Genomic DNA, 15,768 nt, shown 5'->3' with positions numbered 1-15,768 from the left:
TGTGTGACTGGTCCTGCCATCCCCTGGTGCACAGTGGGGCTCATGCGGTGTGGTGGCCAGACTCCATTTCCTGGCAGCGCCAGTGGTGGTGGCTCCTGGCTGCTGCTACTGGACCTAGCCCCACTGCCTGGGAACCCCCACCTATCCCCCCCCAAACTCCCTGCTGAGGGCAGGACCTGCGCAGGTGTCTGGGATGGGGCCATGGGCCAGCGGGAGCAAGAGAGATGAGTGGGTGGGACCAGGGAGATCCTAGGATCTTGAAGCGCTGACAGGGGGCTGGGGAGGCAGATCCAGGGAACTACAGCCTCACCTCATTCCCTGGAAAAATCATGGAGCAGGTCCTCAAGGAATCCATTTCTAAGCACGTAGGGAAGAAATTGATCAGGATCAGTCTGCATGGATTCACCAAGGGCAAGTCATTCCTGACCAACATGATTGCCTTCTATGATGAGATAACTGGCTCTGTGGATGTAGCGAAAGCAGTGGATACCTTGACTTCAGCCAGGTTTTTTATATGGTCTTCCACAGCATTCTAGCAAGCAAGCTAAGGAAGTATGGGTTGGTTGAATGGACTGTGAGGTGGATAGAAAGCTGGCTGGATCATCAGGCTCAATAGGTAGTGATCAATGGCTCAGTGTCTAGTTGGCAGCAGGTATCAAGGGGAGAGTGCCCCAGGGGTCAGTCCTGGGGCCAGTTTTGTTCAATATCTTCATTAACAATCTGAAAGATGGGCTGGAGTGCGACCTCATCAAGTTCACGGATGACACCAAGCTGCAGAGGAGTTAGGCTAGGCCTAGTATTCAGTGTGACCTAGACAAATTGAAGTATTGGGCCAAAAGAAATCTCATGAGTTTCAAGAAGGACAAGTGCAAAGTCCTGCACTTAGGATGGAAGACTCCCATGCACTGCTACAGGTTTGGGATCAACTGGCTAAGCAGCAGCTCTGCAGAAAAGACCTAGGGGTTACTGTGGACAGTAAGTTGGATATGCGTCAACAGTGTGCCTTCATTGCCAAGAAGGCTAACAGCATTAGTTAGAAGTGTTGCCAGCAGATTGAGGGAAGTAATTATTTCTCTGTTCTGCACTGGTCATACCTGGAGCACTGTGTCCAGTTTTGGGCCCCCCTCCCAATGCAGAAAGGATGTGGACGAGTTGGAGGGAATCCAGTGGAGAGCATTGATAATGATTAGGGGCTGGGGCAGATGACTTCTGAGGAGAAGCTGGGAGAACTGGGCATAGTCTTCAGAAGAGAAGACTTGAGGGGGGGATTTGATTGCTGCCTTTAACTACCTGTATGGTGGTTCCAAAGAGGATGGAGCTAGACTGTTCTCAGTTGTGGCAGGTGACAGAACAAGGAGCAATAGTCTGAAGTTGCAGCAAGGGAAGTTGGACTTAGTTTTTCCTAATATCCTTCTCACTAGGAAGGTGGTGAAGCACTGGAATGGGTTGCCTGGACAGGTGGTGGAATCTCCATTCTTGGAGGTTTTTAAGGTTCAGCTCAACAGAGCCTTTGGCTGGAATGATGTAGTTGGGGCTGATTCTGCTTTGAGCAGGGGGTTGGACTTGATGGAGCTCCTGAGGTCTCTTCCAGCTGTAATTTGTTTATGATTCTGAGTTTTATCCTTTTACAGTAAGACCAAGTAGAAGGGTGGTACTAGCAGTAGTAGGGTCTGTAGAACTTGGGTTGAGTGCATTTTATTGTACGGAGCAGAATTATGGAGTGCTGATCAAGCCTCCACTGCCTTGTGTTGAGTAGTGGTTGGGGAAAGGCAAAGGGACATTGCCTTGACAGAAATGCGGCTTCACAGAGGCATTAGGCAGTCAGCCACAGTGCTTACCTGTTATTCTCTGGCAGAAGCTACAGCCCTCGAGGCACTGAACCTCTGGACTTGGTCTGGCCTTTGCATTGTCTTAGTGGTCTAAAGGCAGGGGGGTGATGGGGCTTGGGCAGCCTCCAGTCCTCCATGCTTGTGCCTAGGCAAAGGTCTTGGTGTGATTATTGTAGACTCTGTACAAGCAGATTCATTAGGCACTGACTAGACCTCGTAGATGTATATCATGATCCAGAAGACCAACTGAGTTAAGAATTTTATTTTTAATTCTACTGAATCATTTTAGTGAAGGGTGTAAATGAACTACTACTACAGCTGTGGCTTGTAGTAAGTTGATAAAAAAAAAAAATTTTATTTTGTTTTGCTAAAAAAAAAAAATAGTTTAACTTTTCATGACATCTCATTTAGACAGGAATGGTGAGACGTATTACCACTTAAGCTTCATAAACTGCTGAGGTACAAGAGGCAAAAAAAATGCATGCAGGGAGTTAGCATTTATTGTCATCTAGTGTAACCTTATTTTGTTAGCTTTTCTCCCCCCCTGCCCCCCACATTTGTCCTTGCATTTTTATTTGTTTTAATTTTATCAGCTTGTCACAAACCTGTTTATAAAACTTAATTTTTCCAAATTGCTGCCTGTCCAGGAAGAGCTAAAACATGATTTACCAGGTTTAGGGTATTATCAGATTATATAAACAAATGCATAATGTTGCGTGCTGCTTGGTGTTATAGTGTGGTGTGTATCATATTGTGTAATTGGGGGGCTTTATATAGGAGAAATCTAGGCATCTGTTCAATAATGTTTTATTAGCTGAGAGTCTCTAGAAGGCAGTATTTGTGGTGGAGACATTGAGTTAAAGCAACATGGTGGTATCAAAAAAGACATTCTTGCATCATTTCTTGATATCCCCTGGATCCTCTGATATTACTGTAGTCCACAATTTGAGGCTGGGTTAAGTAGTGGAGACCATTTGGAATGCTGCTCTATTATGCTATTTACTTCAGTTATGTGTATGTTTATAATTGTTCCAACCTAGTGATTTGAATTGGAATAACAAAAAAAAAAGAAACAACCCTGCAAGGTGTTTATTCATGAAATATTAAAAACAGAATAGCTTATGTTTTATTAACAACAACATTTTACTTTTCAGGGCACAGGTGCAGCGAGTTTTGATGAATTTGGGAATTCAAAGTATCAGAATCGCAGGACTATGAGCAGCTCTGATAGAGCAATGATGAATGCTTTTAAAGAAATTACTAATATGGCAGACAGGATCAACCTCCCCAGAAATATAGTTGTAAGTTCGTGTCTCCCTCCTTTAAATTGTTCTGGCATTGACTTAGCATAATATAATGAGCACATGAATTTTTGATATTGCTGCTAATTAAATGGCCTAGAGTTAATTAAATTTAGTCTTCTTGCTTTGAAGGATCGAACAAATAATTTATTCAAGCAAGTGTATGAGCAGAAGAGCCTGAAGGGAAGAAGTAATGATGCCATTGCTTCTGCTTGTCTCTACATAGCCTGTAGACAAGAGGGCGTTCCAAGAACATTTAAAGGTAAGTTTGTAGTTGCACAGATTAAATTCTGTTACCAAATAGACTAATATCTTTAGCCCAGTATTAGAACAGAATGTTGGTAGTATCTGGAAAGAGGCTATAATGGAGAAGTGTAGAAAAATGTATCTTAACTTTGGCAATAATCTTCATTTTATTTCATTGTTTTTAACCACTTGTATCAATTAGGATTTCTCTAGAGTTGCTTCAAGTGATGTCTTAGGAGAATGAATGTTTGGGTTACTGTTTTAAATAGTTCTGAATCTTGGTAGAATTTAAAAGATGCTGCCTGACAAAATGAGTCTTAAAAAGATTGTTTGAGTAAATTTGAAGCAAAAAGTTACATGATTGATAAATAGTTGTCCTCCCTGTTCTTAGTGGAATACAACACTAGCTTGTGTATACTTAATCTTACTCTTTGTGAGATTGATTTATATGTAATAGTGACTTGTAGAACATCTTGCATTGCTGAATCTTCAACAGTAACTATTATTCCAGTGTTATGTAATTTATTCTTAGTTTTTTAGTGGGGTGACTTGCTTTTCTGCACAGTGACCTCTTTCATGAAGAAATGGGAAGGAAGCTGAAAAAGTATGGTCTTAAGTCATTAAGAATGTAGCTTGTTTGAAGTAGAAAACACACTAAGCCTACAGCTTACTTCTCATTTTGTTTGTTTAGAAATATGTGCAGTGTCCAGGATTTCAAAGAAAGAAATAGGCCGGTGTTTTAAGCTTATTTTGAAAGCACTTGAAACCAGTGTTGATTTGATCACAACTGGGGATTTCATGTCAAGATTTTGTTCCAATCTGGGTCTTCCCAAGCAAGTACAAATGGCAGCAACACACATTGCACGTAAAGCTGTGGAACTGGATCTGGTTCCTGGGAGGAGTCCCATTTCTGTGGCAGCTGCAGCTATTTATATGGCATCACAAGCCTCAGCAGAGAAAAGGACACAAAAAGGTAAAGTCTTCCTGTGTTTTCCCATATTTCCTGTTGAAAATAGGAAGAACTCTTTAATACAAAAGTCAGTGTGTTGAAATCAGCAGCAGTAAGTTGCCACCTTATGGATGTACAATTTGTGCCCAAAGTAACAGGTATTTTTCTCATGATGATGTGAGTTACCTAATTCTTAGCTATGCTCCCATAAACAAACTTCCTTAAGGCTTAAGTATGTAGACAATGTAATGTTGGTAGTCTGCATTATGGGTTTTAACTTACTACAGGTTCATATTTACACATTTATATTCTATTTTTCTATACAGATTTGTGGTTTTATTGTTAGTGGTTTTATTGTTCTCTTTATAAATCATTATCCAGTCAAGGCTTGGCTTGGAGACCTGTATCATCTTAGCTGTGCCTTGTTTTCCTCACCTCAAGCCTGTGCACATTGGGTTGTGAGGGCAGATGGTGCCATGTGGACCCCAGACTGTCCCAAAATACTCAGACATGGAGAAGACGGCTTTAAAGGTGGTGCAGCCCAAGCCACCGCTTGTGGGAGCCAGGAGAATCTGGCCTCCTGTAATCACTTTTCCTGTCTCTGAATGGAACATGGTACCTAGGGAAGGGAGAAGAGCTTAGATTGTGAAATATTTTTGCTTTATAAATACTACTGCGTTCCCAATTTATGCTGAACTCCTCTCAAGTGTCATAAAAGATGGAGCCTACTGTGTTGAATGGCATGGGATATTGGGATTAGGTTATGAAATATCAATTTACTGTTCAAACCCAATGCAGATCAGAACTTTAAAGAATTATCTGACAGGGGTTGGGTCTACAGGGGGTGAGCTGCTGACCTGAAAGCCAGTTCCTAATGGATAAAGGAGCTTTCTGTGGGTTAAAAAAAAGTTGATCTGACTGCCCATCCACTGGCTTCTGCCTGTATCCTTGCCTTTGCCCTTGACCCTTCACTTCACCCTTATCTTTCATCGCATTTGCTGTGTTGCCTGTTTATCCTGCTGCCTAAACTCCAATTCTTCTGTGTCTTCAACTCCTCTCTCTCCTTGAGTTCCTAGTTCTGTGGTGCTCACTTTTTTAGACTTATATGGCAATGTAGAAAGCAGCTGCCTCCTAAGAGTAAAAATTGTTTGCTTGTACTCTCAGGTCTTCACAGTTCTACAGTCCTACCTACATTTCATGTTCAAGTTCAGAATCACCACCTCTGTTTTTAAATCTTGCATAAACTAGTTCCTGCTTATCTCAAAAGCTCAGTTTCCTTCCTCTGCTTGCTTAGCCTTGGCTGTTTCTGTAATCTCATTGTATGATTGAGCTTTTTCCTTACATCTCTTTATTTAAATTCCTTTCAGATCTTAGCTGGGAAATACCTTTTCTTGCCCTTAACTGTATTCTTTTATTAACCATAGCAGTCAAGAACATGATGTTACATAAACCAGTTGGTTCTTTTTAAAATTTCTTCTTTAAAAAAGAGCCTGCAATGCAGTTATCAGTCTAAAAAATTGACTGTAATCAAAATGTTCAGCATGTCTTTTCCTTTCCTATGACATTTATGTTTTGGATTTAAATCAGCTCATGTTGAATTAGGCATACGTTTCAGTGAAATGGCTATTTTGAGGAAAATTTTTCATACATTTATTGGGTCACAAATGGTTGAAAAAAATTTTTGCATCCAGTTTTGGAAAAATGAGATAAGCATACCACTACCTGCACAAGCCCTGCTGGCTGCTCCTGGCTTGGCAGCAAGAGAGAAAATAGTAAATTGTGTTTAACCTTGCCTCTCTGTTTTCCTTAGAGATTGGAGATACTGCTGGGGTTGCTGATGTTACAATCAGGCAGTCTTACAGACTTATCTATCCACGAGCTCCAGATCTTTTCCCAGCTGACTTCAAATTCGATACCCCTGTGGACAAACTACCACAGCTGTAAAATTACTAAGGTTAAGTTTAATTTCTAAAGAACATTTTATGATTTTTTGCCTATATGAAAGGATGTACAAAGTGTTGATACTGAGCCTTCATATTGTGGAACTGGAGAAGGATGTGAAGATCAAACATAACTGCTGGAGCACAGCACACATTCCAAGGGTAAACAAAATCATGTGTGGCATTTTGTATGTATATATTAGTGAAAGTAAATATTTAATGACTGTTACAACAAGCTTAATTTCATATTGTACTTATTTAGATTTCTTTTGTAGGGATCTAGTAAAATGTATTTTGGAAAATGGAAATGATGTAATTCCCAAATAAACTGTTTTCCAAAAACATGTACCACCTTGCATATTTCAGTTCTTTGAGATGGGTATATTCCTTTCAAATGACCTGAACTTGACAATAATTTGTACTACTAATAATTAAATAATAGTAGAGTTCTTTAAGTACCTTTGCAACAAAACTCATTTATGTATGAAACTACCACACTTGCTTTCTTGGCAACTTTTAATCTCTAGTGTAGCTTTAATATTTGTAGTTAGCTGCAATTTACAGTATAGAAGGTTTAACCCAGAGTGCAAACAGTTGGCAAAAAGCAGCTTGAATATTTGCACAACTGCTGCTGAAGGTTTTTTAACATCTTATGAAAAGATTAGTCATATCCTTGGCACATCCTCTTTGCTTCTCATGGATGGCTATTCACCCTGCCTTTGTGAATTTGACAACTACAAAAGCCTGTTTCTTTAATTGAACTTCACTGGCAACTTCATGACATTTAGTCTACTACAAAAGATGTTAATTCCAATATCTCAAATACTTCAACATATAGATTAAAATGACAGGTCATATTTAAATTTGGATGTCCACCAGCTAAGCTCTTGACACTGCTGTATTCTAAATTAGCACTCAGAATTTGAAATGATACTCCAGGTGCTGAAGAGTTAAAAGCCAGAAGTTTGTTCTCCCTTCCCCCAAACTAATTGCTTCCAAAATGGGATGCCTCTTGACAGTGTCCCTTTGTGTTCAAAGCAGCAAATGTACTTTACCAACCATCTTCTGGTTTCTGAGCTAATTTTGCATCACAGGTGCAAGATTTACTTTAATTATGAAAATGAACAGCTGAGGGGGTCAGCTTCTGACACATCTGGTCCTAATCCATTCACAGGAGGGCTCTGTGCCCAGTGCTAACATTACTAATTGTCAATAGCCTTGACTGTTTTCTTGCTGCTTTAATTTTAATCCCCTTCTGCCAGTTGAGACCCTCAAAATACAACAGCTTTAAGTTTAGTATTTTTTTTTCCTCTTCAAAAGCATTGTAATTTACTGGCCACTGAAGTTGACTACTCATGGCTGTTAAAAGTTCCCGTAGCACAGCTGTAAAGGGCATTAGATCCAGTGTCCTCTCCCTGTGAAAGGCTAGAGGCAGGGCCATGTCATCCTGCCTCTTCCTGGAATTCTGCAAACAGTTCCTGCCCCTCCCTTAATCTAGAGAACTGAAGCTTGCAGCAGAGAACAGGGTAAATTTAAGTTGCAGGGCCCAGCTGGAAAGAGCCTGCTTTCTATGTAAAGGGCTGCCTTAACTCTACAGGGAAGATAAGGACAAGAAAAAAAGTGGTGGAAGATTTGAAGTTAGACCAAAGCATTTAATGAGAAACTCATGTTTCTGTGGGAATGCAAAGGACCACAACCATGTTTGTCTAAAGGATTAATGAAAATTTTGTTTTAGCTTCAGTTAATATAAAAACTGAAACTAATCTCTTAGGGATCTGCTACTAGATCTTTAGATATGTATAAACATGTAAAAAAACAAACAAAAAAACCCAACCTTCCCCTTATTGTATGCTATTGCTGTGGAAGGAGGAGAAAAGGAATTTATCTAGCTATAAACTTCAACTCTGAAACAGAGTAAGGGTAGTGCTTAGTTCAGCATTTACAAAATTAGTGATGGAATTTTTATGAGTTTTCTGGACTGAGCAACCATGTGTCAAGCAGGAATAAATATTCTAGTTAGTTTCTATAAATTATCTGGTATGTACTTTATGCACTATGTTGATGTACTAAGCAGAAATGCACTTTAAACTAGTAGTCTACAGTAGGTGGTTGATTTTAAGGTGGTAAGTATGACATCTCACCAATCATTGCAGCTAATTAGTTTCTGCTGTCTCAGGTATAGTGAAAAATCAGTGCTATAGCAGTAAAATACTTAGATGCAGAACTTAACACACTACTCTGCTGATTATTCATCATTCTGATGCCTCCTTTCTTTTTATTTAAAAGAGTAAGAATGGCATAAAAGCTGTGTTTGGCTAAATTGGTAAGTAATTTTAAACCTATTTTTTCAGTAGGATTTAGAATCCCAACTGATTTTAGGGGTTTACATTAAGTAGGCCCGTGTTCTGATATACAGCTGTCATCCCTTGCTTGTGTGTAAACTAAATATTTTAGCACTTTCTTACAAGAGTTCTACTATGTCAGACTAACAGTTTGTTTAAGCATAACAAAGATGCGAAAGCAGCTTGGCATGAACTGCTCTTGGGCCTGCCCATATCTTGATGCCAATTATTTTACATGTTCTCTATGTTTTAAAAACTTTGTACACAAACCAGCAGAGTTAAGGGTGTACAAGATCACTTGTTTTCAAACAAGGCCCCAATCAAGTTGTTCTTACCTTTCTCTTAGGAAAGGGAACATAAGTTATCAGGGTAACTACTGCCTAATTTAACACCCATTTCTTTTTACACCTGGGGGCTCTCTCAAAACAAGGTTTTGGGTTTTAATGAGTTCAAAAGGCCTACTGCTCCACAAGCTGGATAACAGCAGTAGAGTCAGCTGGCTCTTTAGGATAGGTTGAGCTGATGACATCTTCCCTGATTTAGTAAAATGGAAGAGCCTCTAGATTGTATTGGTAGTGTTGAGTTTTAGACATAGTAAATACAACCTACCTTTAATAGCTCCTGAGGGAAGTTAGGGTTGCAGGAAAGCTCTACTTTGCTATATTTCAAGCACTGAAGTTGGGCTTGGCTTTGCTTAAAACACCTGTTTTGTAAAAGGTGTTGATGGTTCTGTACCACACAACAGTCCCCATTGGTGCTGACAGCATAAAGGGCTGATAAGCTTTTGAATGCAAGGCATCTTTCTTCAGGCTAAGTCAAGCCCAACTAAGGAGTTAGTTCAATAAAAGATACTACCCATGTGAATCCTAGCCTAGGGGTTAGTGTAATTGATTAAAGGGGGGGAAAAAAACACCCAGCTCACTTAATGGTAGCAGTTACTTTGGTGGGAAAATAAAAGAAAAGCTAATACTCCTTAAATGGGACAGGCCTTACCACTGGGAAAGAGGCCTTAAAGGAAAAATGTATAGAAGAACTTGCTCTAATGACTGAGTTTCTTATTTACTCAGAAGTTTCTCCAAACTCTTAACTAGTTAATTAGAGGTCAAGAAAGCAGGCCTTACAAGGAGAGGCTGAGAGCCATGGGACTCTTTAACCTGAAGAAGAGAAGGCTCAGGGGGCACTTGGTGGCAGCCTGTAAGTACATAAGCTGTGTGCACCAGGATCTGGAAGAACTTCTGTTTGCCAAGGCACCTCAAGGGAAGACAAGGTCCAACAGACACAGAACACTGGAACATCGTTTTAGACTGGACATAAAAACTTCTTTACTGAGTCTCTAGAATCTGGAAGCGATTCCCCCCAAATGTGGTGTGAGCACCTATTTCTTGAACATTTTCAGAGCATCTGGATGCTCACCTTGCTGACTTCCTGCCCTCTGGGCAGGGGGCTGGACCCACTGATCTCATGAGGTCCCTTCCAGCCATAATGTCTATGAAACACTATTGTGGCAATGACTTCTTCACTGATGTGCTCCTGACTGATAACCAAACTATTCTGTTAATTCTGATCAATGGCAAGTTAGGATTTGCTTTAGTATGGTGGTAGAAAATCCTTCCAGGCTTACTTGGTTGTATGAAATTCCATCCTGTAGAAGTGGCTCTTAATTGTTAAAACATGATATGAACCCTGTTTCTCAAACCAGAGGAACAATGCACAAGCACATAACCCAAAGTCTTGCATAAATACCTATTGGGGAAGAGATGGGATGTTCAACAAGCTTATCCCTATTCTGCCCTCAGACTTCTATCAAGGAGGGTGGTATTTAAGGTTCCCTTTCTCACTCTATGGTCACATCCACATGTGTGGACACTTGGTTCCCCGGCGGACCACATACTGCACAGCGGCACTTGTCTGGATGCAGTTTGTGTTCTGTAAAGGGACTGCTCCTGCAAGAAAGTGACAACTGTGGTTTTATTAGGGGCATGGTGCCTATTAGAAGGGGGAGATTCTCCCTTTCCTTCCATAGACCAGATGCATCAAACACTGAAACTACCAAAAACCAGCACACCAAATTCAGTAAGTAAAATCAGATTTGGGACACAAGTTACAAATTTCTATTTAAACTTTAATTTGTGATATTAATGACTGCAAAACACTTAGAATGACATTGTTAAAAGGCACATTTCATTTTAATGCATAGTGTACCATTCTAAAGTATCCTAATTTCCTTACAAAGTGCTTGAGCAGCCACATACAGATAAAGGTATAGCAAAATATATTTACAATCTAGAGTTTAAAATCTTAATCTTCCTAAAAATATTTTAAAAAAAGACCTACAGGAGAGAAAAATTAGTGCTTTCTTTCAGCTTAACTGTGTGAGCATACCCTTGCCTTTTTTTTTTTTTTTTTTAGTGATTTACTTAGATTAAAAAAAGATTTCTGTACAAGATGTAAGTACAAAAAGGTATTTTTCATGGTGCTTTCTTAAATGCTAAGCACCCTCTTAGATGCTCTGTGTGTGTGTATGTATATATATATATATTTTTTTTTTTTTTTTGGAACCAAAACAGGTAAGCAGACTGTACCTCAAAAGCATTTAGTGTTTTAACATTTCAATTAAAAAAAAAGGAAACTTCATTTCTCTCTCCCTTCAAAATTCATTAGTATCTTTTTTAAACAAGTTACTGTGCTGCTCCCACTTTCTAAAGAAAAGTTCATTCTGTAAAACCAACATGATTTCTATATTTTGTAAAATGCCACCAGTCGTCTTGTTAGGTAGAGAGTGTTTTACACATTATTCAGAAATACTAATTCATTTCTTCCCCAGGCCATTACCAGGAGGAGTTCTGAACTTAGTGTTCTGTCCAGCAGTCATTTATTTTAAAAAAAATATCACCCAGTAACACCTTAGTGTTGCAGTATTCCATTCCTTAAAAAAAAAAAAAACACCCAAAAAATCCAAAAAACCAAACCCCAACAACAACATGGCTTCAGTGTTTATTACATAGCTTATTTGGAATAATCAATTCCAGGGTCTGAACTCACTTCTGCAAGTTGTTGGCTACAATGAACCTGCAAGGCTAAGTAGAGAATCAAACCTAAAACATTTTTATTAGTGAGCTAAGGAAAACACTGGAAACTTATTTTCCAAGGAGTGACCATTTGCCTACAGAACACTGAGTGCCAGAAATAGGTCATACAGAATTCCCAAGCGCACACAGAATCTGGTCTAAATTGTTTTTCTACTTTTGAGGTACAGTTTTAGTGTTAAGATACTTATAAAATATACACTGTTTTATCAAAAATATTTATACATTCTGTTACAACATATTACTTTTATCCTTACTAAACTGCCAATCTACATTCTGGAATTCAGTGGCCTAAACTGTATACAAGTGTTTTTTCTGTTAAATCAGTTCTGTATTGTGTTCACATGACCACTGTGCAAAATTAATGAAGTGGTAAAATTAAGTTACATGCCTGGACATAATACATTACAACTTCCAAGTATACATGTTCACAGTATACATGTATACACTGAAAATCCTTGTTTCTTAAAAAAAAAGATATGATAGTGTACAGCAGGTAGAAGATGATCTAGATGGTTAAACACAGTATGGGTATCTGTCCACTCATAATTAGTGGAAAAGGCATTAATTCCAAGAATGCACAATTGGATAGACATGGGGAATGCATATATGTTCATACACTATTTATGGTTAAGACTGGACAAACATTCCCGTACTACATTCTTCATCTTAACTGGGGATTTTTTTTATGCCATCCATACAAAAACTTAAAAGGCAAAAACCGTTTGGCAAGTGGCTTTGGTAAACTTCCTGGACATTTTTTGTTGTTGGTTGGTTTTTTAAATGGAAGCACTTAAACTGATCTCTCAAAGCAAGGCATTTAAACATTTTTCCCCTAATAAATACCATAGAAAATTTACAAAACAAGGCATCAGTTCTTAATTTCCATTATTTTAAAAAACAAAGATAAGTCTGTAAAATTACACATTTTAGGACATTACAGTAATTTTAAAAAACTGCCAGCATTTGCCTTCTGTGCATCTTACCATTTTCTTTGTGAGTATCAACAGCATCCCAGAATTCTATTTAAGGTGGATGAATAAAGTTAATGGTCATCAGCATAGTAAAAATCTCTTCTTTCCCCACTTAAGACAGGTATTTTATTATCTGCTGTAGAAGAGTAAGATACAGTACAGATCCAAGTGTGCTCATGTCCGAGAGCATTTCTTATGGCCTGTATTCACCAACTCAGCTTAAGAACTCCATAGAACTGCTTTCCAGTGCTCAGATGAGAGAGAGGCCACTCTTTGCAAGACTATTCACAACAGTACTTTAAAAGAATCTTCATGTGATTAAAAAAAACCAGAAGCTACAGGTGGCACAGAGAGCAATTGAAGGGGTGGTATTCTTGAGAGAGGGGCATTCTTGTGAGAGTTAGCTATGGTTTCACAGTGTCTCAAAATTAACACCAATCAGCAATGTAATCAAAATCTCTGAACATTTCCTGTTCTTCTTCTGAAAGTATCCTTGGTTCCCGAGGGGGAGTGAGAATAGGTGCTTCAGAGGTAAATTCATCATCAAAATTACTAACATCTTCTCTTCCTCTAATGGTGGGCACAAAAGGAGGTTTCACTTTCTTGGCGAGCAAGGAATTCCAATCTATTAGCTGTAAAACAAATCAATTAGCCATTAGTTTCCTGCCTCTAGCTGCTGATGGTTTCATATGCTACGTTAACTCATACTCACCCGGAAGAAGTGATGTTTTTTCACATCCTCAGCATCTCTCTCACCAGCTCCAAGGCGCCGCTCTGGATTTCTTCGTAGCAACTGATAAAACATTTTGTAGAACTTAGCACTTAATGGCAGGGCATAGGGAACAATTAGATGCTGGTATTACAGAATAAACAGGCTCTAATACAAGCAGCCTGAATTTCCTAGCTAAATTTGTACAGGAAAGTGTCTCTAGAGAAATCTGGTTCAGATCAGAGGGAAGAGAATAAAAAGTTTATGTAAGCTGTAAAGTGAAATATCACATTTTAGAGAAAGAAGAGGTGATGGTGAAATAAAGATTTTTCATTTGAAACCTTCCTGCAGGAAAAAAAAATGTCAATGTAGGCACAAGCTGTCAAAGTATATTGCCCACCACAAACTAAACTCTTCACAGAAAGGAAAAAACTAGATGGTAACAAGAGAATACTTTTGTTTGTTACATACAACCTTACCCGTCTCATTATAGAGATGGCCTCTGTAGAAAGGAAGCGTGGATATCTTACTTCATCATTTACAATACTGTCAAAAACCTCCTCTTCATCATCTCCAGGAAAGGGAGACTATAAATAAGAGGGAAAAAAAAGTTTTGCAAAACTAAGTTTCTAAGATAAACTTTCTCCTAAAATAGAGTGCTACCAACTTGTATTTACATTTACTGCCAATTTAGAGAGTTAGATAACCTAAGGCAGCAAGTTATTTCATCTTTCCCTACAGCAGAATGTAGCATTCTAGAGGGGAAATGTATGATATATTAGCTTTCCTTTCTTTCAAGACAGGCAGGCAGCCAGCCAGCTACAAGATTTTATCTATAAAAATCATATGGTTATTAAAGAAGAAAAACAGAAAACAGCCTTTTAATAATGCACTTCTAACACAGTCTTCTGTTAACTAGGACAAAAAATGTCCAATCTAATATGATAAAGCTTTGCTTTATTCATCTTTTAGGATGGCTGAAACTTGTTAGTGAAGTACTCATCCATAATTCATTTAGGTAAAACCTTTACCACATGCTTGACAGGTTTATGGAAGATTTGTAAGTCACATGGTGCTGGTTCAGCTTCACTTTCAAGAAGAAATTGTTAGAAGGTAAAGATGGGGGAGGAGAAGAATAGGCTGTGATTAACTTTTTAGCATATGTATGCTCTGAGTATTAAAAAGACTGCTATAAACAAATACTTCCAAGTATTTTCCAATATAAGAACTCGCTGCACTGGCTCCAAGGATGTTACAGCAAAAGAGGGAGGGAGGGAGGGAGGAAGGAAAAGGTGATGGTTATAACAGTATAGATCACCTTCTCATTTGCCATTGCATATGGCACAACATTTCTAGACTATTAAAAAAGAAACAAACTAGGTAGAACATTAAAAAAATGGAGATGGCAAGTCAAATGGTAAATAAAATAAGCATATCCTGTATCATACCTATATATAGCTTCTAAACTCTGCCTTAAATCTGTAATGGAAGAATGCAATTTCAACTCTTCTAACCTCATCCCTTTGAGGGATTTGATAAAAGATTACACATAGCTTAAACTTTTGAAATTTTCCATGCTTGTATTCAGGCCAGAGGACTGACTTTTTAAAAAACTGTGATAATCAGGTGTATAAGCAAGCGTGAAGATATCTGGTTAAATAGAAAAATAAAAATCACTGAAGTTAAATAGGATTACATTAACACAGCGTTAACATGGAGGCATATGGCAATGGAAGTAAAAATGTTCCAGATGTTATGTTTGGTGCAAAACCCTAACTCAGCCAGTTCAACACCAGCCGAGGATCTGGCCTCATGTTCTAGCTTCATAGATCTACTGAAATAAGTGGGAGTGCAGCAACTCACACCAGCTCTGTATTTGTCACATTATGTATAGTACTTTTTTTTGTTCTGCCATTCAAATACACTAGAAAACATCCAAGCATATAAGATGTGCAACAAGGCTTACACAATACCAAAGACTTATCCCTGAAGGGTAGAACGTTCTCAAAAAGTTGAGAACCTTGTACTTCACTTCTATCTTTAGTGTCATTTAGATTTAGACTTGCCCACGCAAGACATGGGTGTGTGCATAAGCATTATGTTTTTGCTATTGTACTTACCTCACCAACTAGCATCTCATAGATGAGTACACCAAGACCCCACCAGTCTACAGCTCTGGTATAGGATGTTTCTGTCAATACTTCAGGAGCGAGAAATTCTGGAGTGCCACAGAATGTGCTTGTTCTGTCCCCAAATCCCATTCCTGAAAAAGTTAGTTTCCTTAAAAACAAGCAATACCCTGTGCCACTACACTTCCCAGTAAATACTTCAGTTAGTACAATTTATTCCTCAAAGCAACTCTGCAAGTTATGTCATGGGTTTTCACATTTGT

The 15,768-nt window shown here is 38.7% G+C and overlaps 2 protein-coding genes across 2 annotated transcripts in view; one reads left to right on the top strand and one right to left on the bottom strand.

Moving 5' to 3' along the window:
• The window catches only part of GTF2B (general transcription factor IIB), a 63,003-nt gene extending 56,390 nt beyond the window's left edge, over positions 1 to 6,613 (top strand). The window contains exons 4-7 of the mRNA XM_019501569.1: positions 2,984 to 3,130; positions 3,263 to 3,392; positions 4,068 to 4,349; positions 6,136 to 6,613. Of these exons, the coding sequence (XP_019357114.1) occupies positions 2,984 to 3,130; positions 3,263 to 3,392; positions 4,068 to 4,349; positions 6,136 to 6,269 (693 nt within the window). The 3' untranslated portion in view covers positions 6,270 to 6,613. The remainder of the gene's footprint in view (positions 1 to 2,983; positions 3,131 to 3,262; positions 3,393 to 4,067; positions 4,350 to 6,135) is intronic.
• Positions 6,614 to 10,708: 4,095 nt separating this feature from the next.
• Positions 10,709 to 15,768, bottom strand: part of PKN2 (protein kinase N2) — a 65,058-nt gene continuing 59,998 nt past the window's right edge. The window contains exons 19-22 of the mRNA XM_019528337.1: positions 15,497 to 15,639; positions 13,856 to 13,963; positions 13,380 to 13,460; positions 10,709 to 13,299 (exon numbers count right to left, since the gene is read on the bottom strand). Of these exons, the coding sequence (XP_019383882.1) occupies positions 13,096 to 13,299; positions 13,380 to 13,460; positions 13,856 to 13,963; positions 15,497 to 15,639 (536 nt within the window). The 3' untranslated portion in view covers positions 10,709 to 13,095. The remainder of the gene's footprint in view (positions 13,300 to 13,379; positions 13,461 to 13,855; positions 13,964 to 15,496; positions 15,640 to 15,768) is intronic.

The sequence above is a fragment of the Gavialis gangeticus genome, unplaced genomic scaffold (assembly GCF_001723915.1).
Source record: "Gavialis gangeticus isolate Ggan-Ray unplaced genomic scaffold, GavGan_comp1, whole genome shotgun sequence".
Taxonomy (NCBI): Eukaryota; Metazoa; Chordata; order Crocodylia; family Gavialidae; genus Gavialis; species Gavialis gangeticus.
This window is presented reverse-complemented; position numbering and strand designations above follow the sequence as displayed.